Below are 19,758 nucleotides of genomic sequence, written 5' to 3'. Positions count from 1 at the left end.
TTTTTGTTTTTTGTTGTGTGGGGTGTGGGAGGATGTTTCCCCCCCCCCCCCCCCCTTTTCTGCCCTTGATACATAAAATGGAGTGTAAATGGGGTCTTAGATGATGACAGCAGTTTGAACTTTCCATTGTTTTAACTACCAATTCACAACAAATGTCATATCAAAGAAGTTTGAAAACAAAAAGACCCAATTTATATCTATAAATATAATCAGTTCAGTATGATCCAATCAGATTGCAATTCAGTTAAATGCAGTCCAGTTCAATCCTACTTATAATACAATGCACTCAAGTTTACAATGGCAATTGCTAAGGCATTCTCTAAGGAACATACGGTTCTCTTGTATCTGACACAAAAGGAATTATAAAAGTTATAATGTTATGGATACTCTCAGTATCCATAACGTCAGTATCCTTACTGATGATGGGTTAAGTAAATAGGTCACGGAAAAACTGGCCGTTTGATTGGTGCTTCTTCCATCCGCAGACCATCTACTGAGCTCAAAGAGAAACTTTTCAATCCAGCCCCAACTAATTTTGCTCAATTCTCGTATGTTGATGCTTTGGACAAAGGTGAAGATTGTCTGTAAATGTCTTTTGTTTTGTTTTGTTTTCTTATTGGTTGTGTTTGGTTCCCTGTCCCTCCCCGTATGCCAAATATAGAGTTTGTTGAGACATGCAAACAGCAAGATGTCTATGCAATCTCCCCTCCTAAATCTTTTTTTTTTTTTTTTTCCCAAAAAAAGAAAGACAAGCTCACTGTAACAACGAGCCAGTCTGACTAATTAAAATCAAATTTGGCCTGGCTTGAATTCCAGAGGCTCTTTGCATGACCCAAAGACCTTCGCTGCTCTTGTGTGGGCACATATCCCGACTGCTCAGCGGAGATGGCCTTCTCGCCCAGCTTTTTTGGCCGGTCCTGAGGCGCAGGAGCTCTTTCCAGCAGTCCGTATCCCACAGAAGCAGGCGGGGTTCATTGGGATGTTGTGGAAAACAAGGACTCAACGAGATGTGCTGTTTTCTGTGAATTGCTCAGAGTGAGATGCGCGAGTCTTGGTGTGCGCGTGCATGCTCGGGTTCTGCTCATGCTTCCTTAATGGGATTGGTGCATCAAGAAACTTAGATTTTAAAATTAGGACCAGTAGCTAAATTTAATCCCGTTTGCTGCCTTTATATACAGTCACTTAGTTCAATGTAATGTTAGTTCTTAGATTTGTGCTTTAGCTTGTGTTTACTTAAAACCTTAATGCTTTTGATTCTGAATCGGTTTCACTTACGTAGATATAAAGGATGTTCACGTTTTTGAGATGAAGATTTAAGACCGACCTGATTTAGCTTTACACTAGTACTTAACATAAAGAGCACTTTGAATGGCCCAAACACAATAAAAAGGGAAGAGTCTTTGTGGTAATTTCTTAAAATGTACATATTTATAAATTGCATATAAGGTTATGTATATTTAAAACATTTTTAACCCCAAAAAGAAGGAAAAGAAAAATATTAAAAGAATTATTTAAAGTTTACTATAATTTATAATGACGTGCAATAACTCATTGAGTTTCACATCTAATCAGAAAGTCCTTCACACATTTGTGGGGATTAATACACCTTTCCATGAGAGCACCGGCAAGACCCAATCAGCATGCACGCACACACGAACACAAATGACTTTTTGTTACTGGGTAAAGAAAGTTATTGAAGGATTCTCTCAGGTAAAAAAAAAGAACATTTTCTAATAAATGATGGTGAACATTAGATTGGAAACCCTTGTTATTCGTCTTTTTGGCCTCCCAATGTGCAGTTGTGCATTGTGTCTGTTTTCTGTCCTGGATGGGATTCTAGAAGAAAATTAATTCTAACCAAACGCTAAGTTTCCAAGTTTTAGTCCCAGTGAAAATGAATGACGCTCACCTGGTTTTGGTAGATGGTTTACACCACAAAGGAAGGCAAATTTTGTATCGCATGAGTGTTTTCAACCCTTGTTGGGTTGGAGTTTGTGCTGCTATTGAGGCCCACCTCTCTCATATCAGGTAAAAGGAATATCCACAAAAAAAAAAATGTTAAAACAATCTGGCACTTTCTCTTTATTGCTGGTCTTTCTTTTTTTAAAATTTAAGATTAAAAGAGTATCATTTTTGCTGAAAATTATGATTGGTTTGAATAATGACATTTTCACTGTGCTGGGGTGTCTTTTTATCTTTTCATGCACAACACTTTAAGTTGATTAGGTTTAGGCTCTAAAAAGTATCCATGTAGCTAAATAATAGTTTTAAATTATATTTATTTATAAATAAGGACAAAAATAAATATATTACCTTAAATATGTTAATTTTCAAATTAACCTTAACACTTCTTTTTAATCATTGTGTATTATAGTTTAGATTTTACCCTGTACGTTAAAGACACGGTGGAAAATTGATAGATTTATGATTTGAAAAAAATAAATAAATCACTTATGGGTCTCTAAAAATATCCTTTTTACCCTGACTAATGATTAAGTTTAACTTTTTTTTTTTAATAAACCTTACTTTCTTAGTGATTTTGTAGTCACGGGGGTTATATTTTCCGTTTTGTGTTTCTAACATGATTCTTAACATTCCCAGGTAAGTACATAACGTGCTGTGCAGTATCTCAGATACTGGATAGATTTTGACTTTTCTCAAAACCAGGCTATGCAAAGTTCCTGCTTTTTCTTTACACTTGCTCCCTTTTATAGTCAAAATCTCTTGCAGCCATAAATAGCACTCCCTCGCGTTGAGGCTGGACGTACAGAAGCACATGACTCCCGTCTAAAACCCAGCATCAGTCTTCGTCAGTGTGGAGGTGAAGGAACCTGACCCCACCCCCGACACACACACACGCAGAGACCCCACACACCCCTATCCATCTGATGACATGATGCTCTTAAGTGATGGGAATAAAGAAAAGCCTTGCATGTGTAAAACCGTGCATGCCAATGTCTTTGTGGGAGGATTGAGTTGTGTGTAAGAAAAACTGTGTCAGCGCTTTGTTGTGACTGTCTCTTCGATGGCGTGTGTTGGTTGACCTGCTTCACTTTTTCTTCAGAAACCCATCAAAAAGCACCTTTTAAGGCCTCGGCGAGTGTAGAACAGACATTTGTCCTGTCCCAGACCAGTATTATTCCCTCAGATGAATTTATCACAGTGACAGGCAGACGTATATGAAGAAAATAAAATAAAAGGGTGCAAGGGAGGAGGGGCTTGGGAACCATTTCTCATCTTTGGCAAGATTGCAAGGTAGAGAAAAATGAATTTCAAGAAAAAAAAAACAGAAAATAGATACTTCAAAAGGGAAACGTCAGCAGCTTTAATCAACAAAAGCTGCGTGACTACAGAATAAGGGAAATCACTGGCACAGATGAAGAGTTTTGATCTTTGTAATTCACTTCAAACGTTCACATTATTGATTGCTTTAATCGCCCTCATCCCTCATCATTTTCCTACAATTTGTTTTATACTTCGGCAGGTGATTTATTCTAAAATCTGCACTTTTATAAGAAAAAAAAAGAAAAAAGGAGGATTTGAGGCTTTTCAGAAGGAAGATTCAGGTGCTACACTGAATCCACAAACCGGGCACAAAAGTGAGTTTGAGAGTTTTAAAACTCAAAGTAAAGTTGTTTTAGTGGTGCTGCGTATCACAAGAGTTTGCTGGCCAGTCAAACACAGTGCTATTATGATCATTAAATCCTTAAACCTTTGGAAATGTGAGCAGGTAACGAATCTGGTAATCTGCATTTCCCTAAAGTTTGTGACCATAAGGAATCGCTGTGTGCTCGATATCATCTTCATCTTTTTTTTTTTTTTGAGTCAACTTTCCACTAAAGTGATCAGGTGCAGCTGTCTGTGGAAAGTCTTTTTGCAATGAGTTTTTGTAGTTTGATGATTATAAATGACCATCAAGCCAGTGATCCCAATTATATTAAAAAGTCAGAAATCATTATTTCAGTATCCAAAGTTTGTTTACTTTGTTTCATATGTAATCCAATTTTTAGAGAAGTGGCATTTATTTTATTTTTACTAGCTGCTCAGATCGTCTGCATAGAGATTTATAGTCAAAGGGTTTTATGGAGAAGTATATGTATAAATGAGTGAGAGTGTGCAGATTTTAGCTGAAATTTTAGTAGTGGTTAGAAATTAGAAAGGTGAGGTGTCGAGTTTGGGAAAGATATTGTATTAGGAAAGATATACAATGTATGTTTTTTTTGTTTTGTTTTGTTTTAAATCTTCAGATGATTAACTGGCCTCAAAGGGTGCTTATTGTTCTCTCATTGTGGTTCAACCTGTTTCCTACTCCGCCAAATGCCCACAATCACATCACACCATCCACTTACATGCACGAGCCTACTGTGAAATCAAAAGCATCGCTCGCTTCTCGGCAACTTGCTGTAAAGGTATTCGCATCTCGTAAACTTCAGCGTGTTTCACATACACGCAAGTGAAATCCAGTGCAATCAAGGCTAACCACTTAAACTGACAGATCTGGGAGCAAATGTCTTTGCTCCCTGCTGCATGCACATAAAACTCTGCATGTCTATATCAGAAAGCTGGAGTGCACAAGTACAACATGTCTTTTATGCAGCAATTAGTGTGAGGTAAATGCTTCTACTGAATTCCGGTGGTGCTATTTATTTATTTTTTTATTGTTTTTTGCCAGCAACTGAGTTAATTGTGTCTTTATTGAGTTATTTAAGTATTATTACTATGCAATGAGTTTTCCTCATTCAAAATGAAGATGCTAATTTTAAGCTGTGTTTTTACAAAGCTGAGAAGCTGCACCCTTTGGGTTACATTTTTTTTCTCTGACTTTTTTTTTTCTTTTTTTTACTAAAGGATCTTGTTCAGACTGCTTACAGCAGTAACAAATTACAAATACTGGCAGTTCTAATTACATTTTTGCAAAGAATACAGAACTTAACATTTACTCGCCATGGCTGCACGTTGACTGCTGTGGCTGCGGGAGACGCTGTGATGAGTTCTGCAGACTCGCGTGTATTTTGTTTTGCATATCTGGAAAGTGGAAGAAACAAGACATTAGATGGATTACTTATTTATACTGATGCTTTACAAACCTAACAAACTACGCTTTTTTTTGTTTTTGTTTTGTTTTTTTATGCTCTTGGTGGACAAAATCAAGAAAATCAAGAAAAAAAAAAATCTTGGTGCAAAATAAAATAAAGTTATTGTAAATTTGTCGTATGCTGGCTTCTGAAATTTGATTTTTTTTTTCTTTTAATTTGTCAGGTTGTAGCTTAAAAGAATAACCTTGTCACTTTTTCATATTTTGCTGTTTAATCAACCACCCTGAAAATTAAGATACATAAATTTTAATGTACCTCTCTGAGCCTTTATGCAGCACCAAACCTTGCCTCTGTGCCTCCTAGCTTCCTAGCCATTTATGATGTGAAGATGCAGTAATTTAATGATGTTTTTACCAGAGAGCCTAGTGTCTCTGGAAATAACATTCAACCTTGTGTTGCTCTGTCTTGTGGCAGCCAGCTCGGCCACCCATTGTCCATGTTTGTGAATCTTTGCCAGGTCTTAAGCGAACTGCCAAGTTCCTGTCTCTGTAGCAGTTTGTCAACCTGTCCAAAAGGAGGAATCTGATGACTTACATCCTGTGGAATAACATTTTTCCTTTAGATATATGTTGCATTAAATGAAGGACTAAACTCTCAAGATACAAAACAGCCATTGAGGTTAACCTGAAAGCTTTGGAGTGTAGCAAAAAGGGGAATAAATAAATAAAATCCATGTAAAGAATCTCTGAAGTTAATGCAGGTGAAACAGTGTTTTACTTAAGAAGATAAACTACATACCCTCTGTTCCCATTCTACAACTGGTGCTAGAGCTGGATCTTACCTTCCTTTACTGTGAAAAATCAATAAAACATTTAAGAAGCGCTTTGGTTTTCCAAAGCCAGATGACCAGCATGGTGCCACATCATCATATTTTTTAAAGTCTCTCTATACATAAATGTCTGATCCTCCACTGTTGTACTCTAAATTTCTTGGGAGGACCATAGTACAGAAAGGCACTTTATCTACTAAGGTCAAGTGATATATATATATATATATATATATATATATATATATATAATTTTTTCTTTTTTTTCCAAGAACTTTGGGTCTCACTGTTAAGACACAGTGTTCGGAGCAGGATTTACTACGGCACTGAAGTGATATCAAAATGCCAGCAGCGTTTTCATGAACAGATGTGGAAACAATCTTTTCGGCAGTCATCAGTGCAGATCTATGCAGCACAAAAAGTTAGAAAATAAAACACGAGGAACTTATTTCACCCTTTTGCCAATGTCTTCAGAGTGAAAAATTGGATTAGTTGTTGGTCTCCCATTTCTGTTGAGTAGTCTTTCAGTTAGCACTAGTTTTTCTGTCTGAGAGTCTGTCCAAGTATTCTCAGTCACATTTAGGAATCCAATTACCGTACACCAAATGAAAGCTCTTTTCGATGCCAATGGCATAGCTCAGCTCTGATTTGTAGTTTTAAAAGGTGCTAAGCAATCACTGGCACCAATTTCTCCCCAGTAAAATAAAAGAATTAAAAACAATCAAACAAAAAAGTGAGAACTTAAAGCTTCTTGAATGTCTGACAATTATTTTGCTTCTGATCTATGCTATAGTTTGATTTAAAATAGTTGTACATTTGTCACTTTTGGCTTACTTTGATTTCCCACTTCACAATTTTACTCCACTAGGTTGAGCTGAAGGAACATGACCAGTGTGTTAGAGGTTACATACATCATTTTAAGTCGCATAACAAATGTCAAATAGCAGGAAAAGGAATATATCAACTAAAAGGTGCAGGACTAAATCAATGTAATTTGTGTTATTTTGCCAATCCATGCCTGTGTCAGATATGGTCCGCTCTTGTCATGGGTAGATTGAATAGAGGGTGGGGTATGAGGTTGATTCAGCCCACGGAGCTTTTTTTTTTTTTTTTTAGCAAAACAATGAATCAAACGGATTACTAAACTAGAAATATTTGGGTTTCAGTGATTGAAAAAAAATGACAAATACATTGAATTTGTATAAATCAGTACTCAATATATAGCAAGTCAATAAATATTTTCTGTCTGTACTGACTTTATGATCAGGTCAGAGTATGATAAACATAGGTCCCACTAGCTCATGCTAACCATTTAGCAGGCAATGGGCTAACGTTAGCTTAAGCGAATGAACTTTAATGAGGAGAACGTAAATCAATAACAACCGACTGACTTCAACCTTGTTATGCAGCTTAATGTTACTGATTTCTTCCTGTAGATGGGGTTCAGTAAAATCTGATTCTTTGTAAACTTTGAAACAGTGAGGCTCCTTCTAGCTTTTTCTCTGGTCCAACAAATTAGCTCCTAACTTTTGACCCAGGATTTGGTTAAAACGAGTGCTTCAATCCCAACAGCATAAACCCAGCCTTTTAAGGAATTATGAATAATTCAGAATTTTTTCACACCTGCATGAAGTCCAAAGCATACTTCAGAGGTTGTTCTCTTTTGCAAGGCTGTAAGACCAAAACGACTTAACTCTGTTCTTGCTGCTTGTTGTTGAGAACCTTATTTGTCATGCCTTATAATATAAAGGTTGTGTGCGGCAGTAGGAGAGCTCTACGGGGAATGGGGGGACAACTGTGACTCGGTTGGTAGATCAGTCATTCTGCTGTTGAATATTACTGAAGTCGCGATGAAAAGTCCTGGCTAGAAAGAACCTTGTTCTTGCAGCCTTGGGTAAAAGCACATTTCTCAGTTCTTGCACTGGCCTTAGGAGGTCTCTGCAAACTTTGTTGGAGATCAGAATGAATTCCATGCTTCTTTCAAAAACTGGAGTGCGGCTTCGGGAAAATATAAAGCTAATATTCAAATGGGCTGACGACATTTGATGTAGCATATTGACAGCATAACTTGGAATATATTGTTGATGAGGGCATTTAAAAGGCATACTCCACCTTCCCCGGACAGAATTTGTATGGTAATAGGCTCAAAAAACCTGGCCGCCTATTGGATTGTCCAGAAGTTATACAATAGCTCCATAGTAATAGCCTATAGATTTGATGGAGAACAATTTTAAGTGAAAACCGGGATCCATATGTTCTCTAACCAATTTGTGGAATTTGAATTGATTTTCTTAATTCCAATTTAGGACCAACACAAATAGGGAGCCTAACAGATTTGACTGACATGGGTTTTATCATCAAAGCTAAAATAGGTCTCACCTGGTGAGCCCCTGCCTTCAAAATCAATACTGGGCCTACATTCACAAGCTGGCCGGGTCCAGATTGCTTTCTTTCCAGAAATACAATATCTCAATATGCAAATCATTTCCAGTCAGAAAACAAACACTTTTCAGACAAATTGCCATAACAGAGACAAACCCTGCAAACTCAGCATTTTAAACAATCTAATTAAACCTTATGGGAGAATTTCAGCCATTAAGGGCATGTTTGTATACGTCACTGTCTCATATACAGGCCATTTACCATATGGAATGAAATAAATGTCTTGTTTGAAATTCTTTACTCATATAAACCACTTTGCTTGCACTATGCAAAAGGGTTAGAAGAAGATGGGTTAAAGAGGCAGGAGCAGCGTGACCATTAGCTGTGGAAATTTAAAAAATATGTATGTTCTTCAGCCTGTTCTGCTCTGGTCTATTTCCAGATCATGGCTATATTTCCCCCCTACTTATCACTCATAAATCCAATAAATTTACCTCCAATCTCTAGCCTGCCGTTTGTTTTCATATGTCCCAGACAATAAGCAGCTCTAAGCATACTTTTAGACCCAATTGTTTCAATAATTTGTCTTTCTTTGTGCTTCTCAGTTTTTTTGCTGGGATCAACACGAAAGAACAATATTCAAAACCCAACCCCACAAAGTGCTGGGATCAACAAATGTCCACAAAACAAACGCAGTCGAGCTTTAGTTGACCCTCTGAGCTGAACATTTTACATGCCGTCCTGTCTCACCGACAAAAAACCTCAAAAAATATCCACTGTGATTTCCCACACCGCCCACGCCTTCATCACACCAGCTCACCGGTTCCTCCCGCCAAACCCAAATTCTCCACCGCTACCCGTGCTCCTCCTCCCAGATTGAGTCCAGTGGGTGGTGTGATGTCAGGTAAAACGTGGTGGACTGCCGAAAAGAGGCCCAGACAATCAGTGTGCTTTGTAAACGTTGGTGTGAAGCTCTCACACCTTTATGTTTGTTGTCAGGATTTTAAAAGGAAGCTATTTTTATGCTAACTGTCGCTGGTTTTGTTTTGCTCTCTTATTTATGTAATTATTGTGACTCAGAATACGTCTGAAATGTTCTTTGATCTGTCAAATCATCGCTGACAGTTGGAATGAACCAATAATAATAATAAAAAAAAAATTAAAATAAACAATTGTCTTTTTGTTTCTGTGATACGAAATCGTGCGTTACGTTGCGGAGGGGATCGAGGCTGTATTACCGTTATGGGTTAAGGGTCATATTTTAGAGCGATGTTGTTTTTGTTCATCTGTCTTTTTAAAACTGTAAGATAAAGATGTGTCTTGTTGAATCAGAGTCAGTGTCAGGACTGACCCTGGCAGCATTGCTGGGTTTGTTGAAAATAAAAAAAAATAAAAAAATAAATAAAAAAAATAAATAAAAACACATCCTGTCTAACTTACTGACAGATGTGCCGTGTGGTTTCGTAGATACAACACTGCGGGCTCACCAGCTCTCCCTCAGTGTGATTTCAATTTCAGAAATGAAAGGTTGTGCTCCAATTTTGTAAATCATCATTTAAAAAAATTGTCAACCATAATGGGCAGTAACTATATATATGACGTGTTTTTTTTCCCCCCAAGGAGTGAGCATTACAGTTTCAAAAAAAAAGGGATCCAGGCTGAATCTGATGGGTACAAGACTGTTTTAAGGGAAGGGTCTGTAGTGAGAAGCCAGATTATGGAGGCCAGCACAGATACATAGCACATCACCATCTGCTGGCCAAGCAGCAATGGATAGGCAGCCATTCAAAAACCTGCAGTTACTTTAAGCCATTTGGTGGTGGGGCTGCTGTTGTGCTTCGAATCTTTGTTTCGGTGTTGGCCGGACATTTTCCTGTAGGACTTTCTGGCAGAGATCAGAATTAATTATTCAAAGTCCTCCAAGTCCCGAAGCATGAAAGGAGCTCCATACCAACAAACTTCCACTACCATGCTTGACTGTCTGTCTGTATGTTTTTTTTATTATAAAACATAAAAAAAAAAACTTCTACTTTTGATCCATTGTAGCAGGATACATCTTCCAAAAAGCTTCAGTTTTATTTGGCAGTACAAAGAATATAATTATTTTGTGTTCTTGTAGGTTTACCAGAGGTTTTTGTGTTTGTTTAACCTACTTCATGTTGTTTCAGAGAACTGCCCAAACTACTAATTGCTCCAAAACTCTTGCCTGTATGGAAGCAATCGGGATGACTTGGTGATCTAGGGATACAGCAAACACTGGGGAAAAGTGGTCTGGCAAAATGAGACCAAAGTTTACTTAAATTGAAACTACTTTTTGGCGCGCACACACCATGCCCACAGTCAAACAGCACGATGCAAAATTCCTGAGTTTTGGTACCATGTTCACCCTGCAGCATCACAATGACCCCTATTCATTCAGAGAAAGTTACAAAGGAAAGGTTTAGATCAAAGCAGATTCATATTTGTGTTAAAGTAGCCTATTCAAAATCCAGACATAAAGCAAAATTGATGTTCACGGATGCTTCCAGTCCAATTTTACGGATGTCCAGTTTCTCTGCAAAGAACAATGGGTGGACATTTTATTCATTAGGCGCACAGAATGGTAGACATACCCAAAGACTTGCAACTTCATTGAAAGGTGCATGTGTCCTGTTTCTTCAAGTGTATGCGTTTGTGGACTACGTTGCGTTGGTCTATCGCGTAAGTAATAAAAATAAAACACTATGAAGATTGTGGTTATAATTTGAAAAGGTTTAGGAGGTGGGAAAACTTTTGTCTGTAGCTACGTCTGGTAGGTTGCATTTTAAAATAGCGCTGCTCCCTAATTGCAACAAAGAGAGCCAACTGCTTGACGGCAAAGTTCTGACTCTTTGGAAAACTGTGTAGCTGATTTTTTTTTTTTTTTTTTGTATTGTATTTTTAGCTTGTTGCAATCATTAAATGACAAGAGTGATTCCTGTCATTGAAGTCCATCTTGGGGGGTTGGGGGCTGTTGTGATGGGTGTGACCTCACAAAGGCAGCTTTTCTGCCAACCAATCCCTCCCCGGCTGTTTGAATAAAAAGCCCAACCCACCTCAGATCGCTCTCTCCTCTTTTACTCTTCCCTTCTCTCTGGTGTGTGTCTCTGTCATGCACACATGTCATGCTCCCTGCTCTGTCATATCAGGGATTTTCTACTCAGCGGCAAGTGAACTTTGCAGCCAGCTGTGCTGTCAGTTTCAGAGAATGCTCATACCTCAACAACTCTTTGCAGACACCCCACCCCTCTGCCCCGCCAGCTTCCCCCTGCTTTTATTTATTTTTTTTAATCATTATTATTATTTTTCCTTGTTGCTGGTCAGAGGCGTGTGCACAGCTGTACCAGACTGCGTATGGCAAATCGTGCCAGGTCTTTGCATGTCAGACTGCAGCAGATCTCATTATCCCGAGAACTTTGTGCACTTGTTTTCGTTAAGTGCGTTTCTATCTACTCTCTGTGTGCAAAGGAATCTGTTGGACCCAGTCCCATGTTGGAGCTCTGTTTTTCCTCTTTTATTCCTCCATCTGGATAATTCTCACAGTCTGTCCTTCTGCTGTGTTAGCTACAAGAGTAAATCAAATACGCCAGGCTGCTGACCACAAAGCAAAACAGTGATCATAAAGGCTAAGATTGTAGAGCTATGGGAAACTGTAGAGCTGATACTTTTGATAATATTTAGACTATTTGTCCTCACCGGAGTTGTTTTTATACCAATCTTGCTGTTTTGATCTATCGATTCTTCAGAGAGGTGCTGTTTCCAATTTTCCAAGCACATAGTGAACTTTTTAAAAGCACAACCTTAAGTTGTTATTTAAAAAAAACAAAAAACAAAAGCTGTGTATATACATATCAAAAACAGCTTTGCAATTTAATTACTTGAAATCGGACTTTAAAAAGCTCCTGCTCTTTCCTACACTCCGCCTTCAGCATGTCATTACAGTGATTATGCTGTTTACAACCGTTAGGAGTGTTGCACTGAGAAGTAGTTTGTTTGATGAGCGAAGCGGACTCGCGCTTCCACCAGGTGCTTGCTAATTGCTGCAGCGTCGAGTCTGGTGGAGCTGAGAGAGAGGAAGAGCTGCTCTGTGAGGCAGAAGCTCCAAGGAGGAGCTTTGTGGGAAAAGGTGGCGCTCGGTGTGAGCGAGTGTTTGGCCACCCCCAAAATGGCTGACTTTGGAAGATTCAAGAATTTCTCAGACATTCATAAAATAATAAAAGCAACACCCCTGGTAGGGTTTTGATGAGGGGAATAACGCTATAACATGACATAAAGCTCAAAAAAGTTGATTTTACATAATACTCCCCCACGTCCCCCCTTTAAAAACATCTTTTTAGACAAAAATACAGAAATGATATCATGTTCTGCACAATCAACACCAGTCAGTCAGCCTGAATTGTGGATTTATGGGAAGCTGAGCTTATGGTACTGCAGTACTTATGCAAGAACCGTTCTGTACGTCTCGCTTGTGATCTGTATACACAAGAAGACGATTATGTAAGTGTGAGGTCATCCACTCTCACTCCCCTTTCCCTGCAACCCATACATGTCCCCGCTGGCTCTCAAATCAGGTCAAATGAGGACTGCTGACGCTGAGCACTGCCCCGAATAACCCCCATATATGCATAAAGCAACATGGAGAAAGCCTTGAGGTGTTTTAAACATTCCTTTTTAGCAAGCCGCCAAAGTGAACAATCCCACAGAGCCACCCCCCTGGCAGATTTAGATGTAAAATTATTTTTCATTCTGCCAAGAAATGTGCTCTTGATAGGAAATAAGGTCTGTCTAAAGACTGTGAGGCAAGATAAAGGAGTGTCACTTTTGAAGAAGAAAAGTGTGTCTGTCGATTTTGCATTTCATTTAAAAACAACATGCTGAAAAATGATTTATGCCCTTGTCAATAATCGATGCAAAAATCTTTACTGGCAGTAGATTAAACAACTGTCTTTTTGCATGTTTCCACTTGTATTTTAACTGGCGGTGATGACATTGACATTGGAAGACTTCCTTGCCATCACCCCAATATATATTATTTTATCTCTATCCACATCATTTTTAACTTCGGCCCCTAATAACTTCAAATACCATTCAAATCCACAATCCAACCAAAGTTCATAAAAACAATGTGAAAACTAGTATAAAATGCAGCTGGAAAAGAAAATCTAATAACTCCTGTTTCTAAATACCCATTGATGTTTACCATCTCCAGGTCTTCTCTCCCTGTTGCCAATTCATACGTCATCATGTTCTCATTTTGTACTGCTTATCAAAGTTTTCTCTGTCCCTTGGAGGTCTGAAGAAATCACAACTGAGAAGAGAAATAAAAGTGAAAGGCAAATTCAAGTGATCATACTTACCTAGATCTACCCTGAGAGGAAACAATCAGAAATTGACTTAAGTTAATGAGGGAGATGCGTCAACTTGAACAATCAATGATAGTATATCCTAATTTATAAACATTTTCTGACTAAAAGAAACCTAAAATTTCAACAATCTCCATACAATTAGACAGGCCGAGGCTACAATTACAGAGAAACTTTCTAAATCATAAGAATTGTATTGAATAAAAAAGGTAACCAGCTTGTGGTGTAATTATTTTCAACAGCAACTTGCTTACAACATAAAACAGAGCTGAAGATCTACATTGATGAATTGCCACAAGCAGCACAGAAAAGGCTTGCATTTGCCGTTTTCAGACAGAAATGCTTTGTGAAAGATGCTGTTGCCTTGGAGATGAAGCTAAGTCATTTTACACCTGTTACGCACTGAGGTTGTTAATTCCTGTTAAACATCTCAGGTTTATTTTTAAATGCCTAATTTTCCCTTTGAGAGTTTTATTACTAATAATCAAGTATCAAGCTGTATTTATGCCAATATGGTAGTAAGAAAATGCATTTCTTTCAAAGCTATGTCCTTGCGAGGTAAATCCATCCAATACCACTCGGATCCATTTTAACCGTAGTCCATGATAAACCATTTTTAATGCTCTTGTGTTAGATAGAGCTGGAGTAAATTGCAAAAGTCGGGTTTCATCAACGTTTTTGCAGAAGATTGGAGAATCCTTGAGCAACAGATTAAAGTCTAACTAAAGGGAGCGGGAGTTTACAGTAATCCTAAAGTGACAATATACTCAAAATAATGCTTGGGGCACATGGAATAAGTACAGAGCTGAAATCTGACAAATGCAAAGTGAAGAAACAATAATTTGTCCTGAACTTATGCCTCGTGTTCTCCTTAAAATCTCAAATAGTTTAAAGTTATCATCATGTACTATCCTCCTGATTATGAAACATTCTTGCCATGTTGAATTAATTAATAAGTAAACTGGTTCCAAGAGGAAGATCACAAGAGGTGCATTGCGTCAAGTTTGCACAGAGCACCCTGTGTTTCGGTTAAGATGTATGTTTCAGATCCAAAGGACTGGCTGAGTGATATTGTATGCCTGCTTATCTCTGAAAGAAAGGAGAAAGCGTGTCTGCTTTCTGCTTCACGGTATCCCGCAGTATTATGACCCTGACAACCCATATAAAGCGATACAAGAACTCTTGATTTACTGAACTACATTTCAGTAAATTCCTCCTAGGAATTGAAGGGAGATAAACGTGTTAGCGAGTGCAAAACTATGAATCATGACTGCCTTCATTGACACTTTGTGTGCTGGCCAAGGTAAAGAGACAGAGGGGAAAAAAGTTAGTGAGGTAAGTGTTTGTGATTTCAAGGATTGATCCATTTTTAAAGATTAAACAGCAATAAAAAAGCCTTTTACAGTTTTTTAAGTAAATCCTGGTGTTTTAAAAGCCTTTGTTCCTCATCAATCATTCTCATAGTTTGAAATAAACTAGTTCTTTGAAATAATTGCTTTATATAAATGGGGAACCTGGATCGTACTTGAGTATGACCGTTGGAAGCTTCCTGTGTGGGTATAAAGCATCACACACAATATTGGAGATTTGCCTTCACACAAACATCTTTCAGGGACACGTTTATTGAGCTTGAACGTTGGATGTTGGCCAGTTAAGTCATGGATAAAATCTGGTGCTCTGGATTTTAAACAGAACGCCTTTTATCCAAATATATCCATGTCTTTGGAAGCACACAAACACTCCTCGTTATAACGTTAAAATATGTTTTGAGGTTTCCAAGATTTTCTTTTCTCCACCAGTTCAAACGAAGAACGTTATTTCTCTACTTCCATCAGCTTTTGCTGTATCCTTCTCAAAATTTGCTGTCAAAGTTCTGTCCCATGGGGTATATAACAAATGGATGGAGGAGGTTATTTCCCAAGCCCCTTTAAAAAAATTTAACAAAGATGTATAACACTGTTTGGAAACACTGAGCTATTTTTTCTTCTTTTTTTTTTTTTTGGAATAGGCTTTACAAAAGGCCTATATTCCAAAAGCTCCTCTTTTGGCAGCCTTTCTGATTGTTCACTGTTCAACAATCAATATTGCAGAAGCTATGTGTGATAGCATTAGCATTGGATAAAATGGGGCACAAACTATGCCAGAGCCCACTTTGTATCTACTAGCCAACAGTGCTGTGTGATTATTTCCATTAACGGCTCAGACTTGTGAACTTCAACGATCTGTGCTTTTATCACTCAAGGTCATGAGAAAGAAAGCAAGCTTTCCAGAAAAAGTCTAAACGATACATTTGACTTTAGCTTGCTGGTGCTTATACTCATCAAGTCAGAAAAGATCTCCTCTCTACCTTAACCCTTCTTAACAAACAGATCAAATTAATAAAATAAAAATCACATTTACTATTGACAAGAAAAAAAGAATCAAGGTCCAATTGATTCTTGAGTTTTTTTTCCTTCCATTGTTGGGTTAATAACAAAATAAGGAGCAGTTTTTGCAACTTTGTGTGCTTCAGCTAGACAAATGAGTATGGGCTGGATCATTATAAATATTACCTATACCTGCTTTAGATGCTGTGACTTACTTCCAAAGAGCAGTCAGACATGACAAATTCAGATATTTTAATTATCTTCTGAAATAATTTTTTCGAGTTTGTTTCGTTTTTCCACACCTATGTAGCTGTCCAGCTAAACTGACAGCAATAATCAGAAAAGCAGCCTTGAGACCTATTGTGCCTCTGGAGGAGCTGCAAAGATCCACACCTCAGGTGGAATAATTTGTTTACAAGACAGATTTTTTTTAAGGTGTTTTTTATTTTACCACGCTACAAGGTCACCCCACAGTCCAGCTTTAACTGGGTCACAGGTGAAAACCCCATTAAAAAAGGGCATGGCTACACTTACGGACTTAAAGCTCTTCGTGAAGGATACAGTGCCATTTATATTATTTTATGTCTTTGCCGCCATCATGTGGTCATCAGTGGGTAGCGCAGCAAATGTGTTTCCGGTTAAAACGGAAAAGGAAACTGCTTTTACATCCAATATGTCTGCCGTCGTCAACGTTTGTTGAACAAAAACAAGACTCGTGGAAAATGGCAGACGGCGGAGTTGACGAGTTATCGCAGCTGGAATATTTGTCCTTGGTGTCAAAGGTCTGCACGGAGCTCGACAACCATCTGGGAATTAATGACAAAGATTTAGGTGTGTGTTTTTTAACTTTCTTCCCAGTTCGTAACCTAGACTAGCTAGCTTCTCTGTTAGCTTCACTGTCCCTATTTCAACAGAGAAGCTAGCTCAGTGTTTCCACCGCCAGTGTGAAAAAATAGCTCAGTGTTTCCACCGTTCTTTTCCCCGACCCCCTTGACACTGGTTTATGTGAACACTAAGTTCAGTCTAACGTTATTGTCTTTTGCTTCACTGTCATAGCCGAGTTTGTTATCAGTCTTGCTGAAAAACAGCCGAGCTTCGATGGATTCAAAGCACTTTTACTCGAAAATGGAGCCGAATTCACTGTAAGTCAGAAGATCGTGGAATTATTAGCCAAAGTAAGATATTGTTGCCTAAACGGTTCATTAATTTCACTAACCCTGCTTTCTTGCGTTTAACTTGCAGGATTCTCTCATCAGCAACTTGCTCAGACTCATCCAGACGATGCGACCTCCTTCTAAGGCATCGACAAGTAAAGGTAAGTCTGAACTTAACAGGTCCATCATACTTGATATATCGTGGGCATTTCTAGTAAACCCATCACTTGTTTGAATTAAAAAGCCTCCCAATTAAAGATTTCTTTATTTCTTGACCCTACAGCCTCTGATGTTTCAATCAAGCCAAAAAGCGAGAAAGACAAGTTGAAGGAGTTGTTTCCTGCTCTGTGTAAACCCAACGATCCATCACCAAAGGTACTCAAAGCTCACATTTGTGTCTCTTTCTGTCCCTATTTCTTTACAAAATTTTCATAGAAACAGAATTATCTCTTAATGAATGTGCTGCTTTTAATTTATTTTTTTTACAGTTCAACTAGTCTGAGCAATTCAATTTAAAAAATGAAGGATTAATAAATTTCTAGTGTTCTTTTGTTTAATTATTTAAGAGAATGACTTGCAGCTAATGGAAAAACATTTTTTTTTAAATTTCTCAAAAAGTTTCAATGCTACATAAGTCAATTGAAATAAAATATCTACACATTCAAGCAGAAAACATCTGACCTGACTAGCAATAAATTATTGGTAAAAAAAAAAGCTGACTGTTCACCAAGTTCTTTATCCAAGCACATTGCTTTCAAGTTGAATGGATGGAAGGAGTTGAAAGTTATTAGCTGCAAAATATAATAATTATCAAAATAATTCTATAAATTCTTGACAAATATCCCACTGTGTGTAATGATTCTATTGTGTTTTTGAACTAAAAAATTGAAGTAAAAAAAAAAAAATTATATTGTAGTTTTTGTTATGTGTATGTATGCTATTTGGGAAACAGAGGAATTTGTTTTTATTTTAACCAATGTATTCATCAAAGATAAATTATACTTTCCAAAGATGTTGTCAGAAAAAAAAATATTATCCTAAGTCTGAAAATCTAAATTTGTTTTTGTTTAAACTTTGCAGCGGATTCTGGATGAAGACGATGTGAAAGTCGCTGCTGATGCGATGAAGGAACTAGAGATGTTTATGCCCAGCGTCAGCGGGGCGGACTCCAAAGTCAGCAAGAGCAAGTAAGACGCATTTAGTTGCAACTACATGAAACAAGAACGAAACTTTTTCAAAGTTCTGGTTTTGCTAAAATGGAAGGACAAAGTTGATACGGTTGCTTTGATCTGGACTTCCCCTTTTCCTCCCACAGATCAGAAAAAAGCAGGCATCGCAGCCGAAGTAGAGAACGAGAGAGGCACAGAGACAGGGATCGGGACAGAGACAGAGACAGGGACCGGGGAGGAGACAGGAAGAGGCGGCACCATTCCCGATCGCGTTCCAGATCCAGGTCACGCTCCCGGGACCGGCACAGGGACAGGGACAGAGATCGGGACAGAGATCGTGGTAAAAGAAAGGACAAGTCTTCCCGCTGGTCTGATCGTTCACCCAGCCCCAGGAAAGACCCGGATAAAGACTCTGATCGCTGGAAAGACAAACACGTAGACCGGCCTCCTCCCGAGGAGCCTTCTGTCGGCGACATTTACAATGGCAAAGTGACCAGCATCATGCAGTTTGGATGCTTTGTTCAGCTGGAGGGACTGAGGTCAGCGCGAAAGAAGCCGGCACCAAAAATTACTTACTGAAAACGACCGATGAGTAAAAGCTTCGATCTGCTTAATTTCACTCCGTCTGAACTCATTCTTCGTTTGTTTTCTTGGAGTTTAGAAAACGATGGGAGGGTTTGGTCCACATTTCTGAGCTGCGCAGAGAGGGTCGCGTTGCGAACGTGGCGGACGTCGTCAGCAAGGGCCAACGAGTGAAAGTAAAGGTGCTGTCGTTCACCGGCTCCAAGACGAGCCTCAGTATGAAGGTAAGAACAAAGGGTGTCACTGTGTAAGAAAATGCGTGCATAATTATGAAAAAAAAAAATTCTGGTGTTGAGCTTTAAAAAAATAATTCCTGTAATTAGATATTAAGATTGTGAATTAAAGACGTTGAGACATTACTGACATCTTATTTAGAGTGAGTGATAAACTTTGTTACCAGCTTGTCTCGTTATTATTATTTATCCTGCCAGGATGTGGACCAGGACACAGGAGAAGATCTAAACCCCAACAGGAGAAGGAATATGGGCCCAGAAGGAGGCGAGGACGTCTCCATGAGGAACCCCGACAGACCTAGCAACCTGAACCTGGGTCACGCCCCCGAGCTGGAGCAGGACGACACGCTGGAGCGCAAGAGGCTCACCAAGATCTCTGACCCGGAGAAGTGGGAGATCAAACAGGTCAGGATTTTGTAGATTAAAAAAAAAAAAAGTGAAAAAGCCTGCTGGGGTTAACGGATGACCAGGTGAGTGTTTTATGAAGCGGCATCAATACTGGAGGAAAACCCAGATGCTTTCCGCAATTTAATTTGGTAAATAATCTGCAGCTGATGCTAGAAATTGTATTTTCTATTTTATGTCCTAACTATTTCTGAACTGTTTTTTTTTTTTTTTTTTTTTTTTTT

At 38.4% G+C, this 19,758-nt stretch overlaps 1 protein-coding gene and 1 long non-coding RNA gene across 2 annotated transcripts in view; one reads left to right on the top strand and one right to left on the bottom strand.

The window, feature by feature from the left end:
* Positions 1 to 3,808: 3,808 nt before the first annotated feature.
* On the bottom strand, positions 3,809 to 14,924 carry LOC106945110 (uncharacterized). Its single transcript, XR_001424485.1, has 2 exons — positions 14,781 to 14,924; positions 3,809 to 4,042 (listed from the first exon to the last, which is right to left on the bottom strand). It is a non-coding gene; the product is annotated as an uncharacterized LOC106945110 (long non-coding RNA).
* A 1,678-nt stretch (positions 14,925 to 16,602) lies between these two features.
* The window catches only part of dhx8 (DEAH (Asp-Glu-Ala-His) box polypeptide 8), a 14,566-nt gene continuing 11,410 nt past the window's right edge, over positions 16,603 to 19,758 (top strand). The window contains exons 1-8 of the mRNA XM_015028543.1: positions 16,603 to 16,822; positions 17,048 to 17,133; positions 17,234 to 17,306; positions 17,429 to 17,520; positions 18,226 to 18,332; positions 18,461 to 18,853; positions 18,976 to 19,120; positions 19,328 to 19,534. Of these exons, the coding sequence (XP_014884029.1) occupies positions 16,618 to 16,822; positions 17,048 to 17,133; positions 17,234 to 17,306; positions 17,429 to 17,520; positions 18,226 to 18,332; positions 18,461 to 18,853; positions 18,976 to 19,120; positions 19,328 to 19,534 (1,308 nt within the window). The 5' untranslated portion in view covers positions 16,603 to 16,617. The remainder of the gene's footprint in view (positions 16,823 to 17,047; positions 17,134 to 17,233; positions 17,307 to 17,428; positions 17,521 to 18,225; positions 18,333 to 18,460; positions 18,854 to 18,975; positions 19,121 to 19,327; positions 19,535 to 19,758) is intronic.

This window comes from Poecilia latipinna, unplaced genomic scaffold, assembly GCF_001443285.1.
Source record: "Poecilia latipinna isolate Pla-1442-1.1 unplaced genomic scaffold, P_latipinna-1.0 Scaffold128, whole genome shotgun sequence".
In the NCBI taxonomy this organism is placed as follows: Eukaryota; Metazoa; Chordata; class Actinopteri; order Cyprinodontiformes; family Poeciliidae; genus Poecilia; species Poecilia latipinna.
The sequence above is the reverse complement of the archived record's forward strand: the minus strand, read 5'-3'. Positions and strand labels throughout refer to the sequence as shown.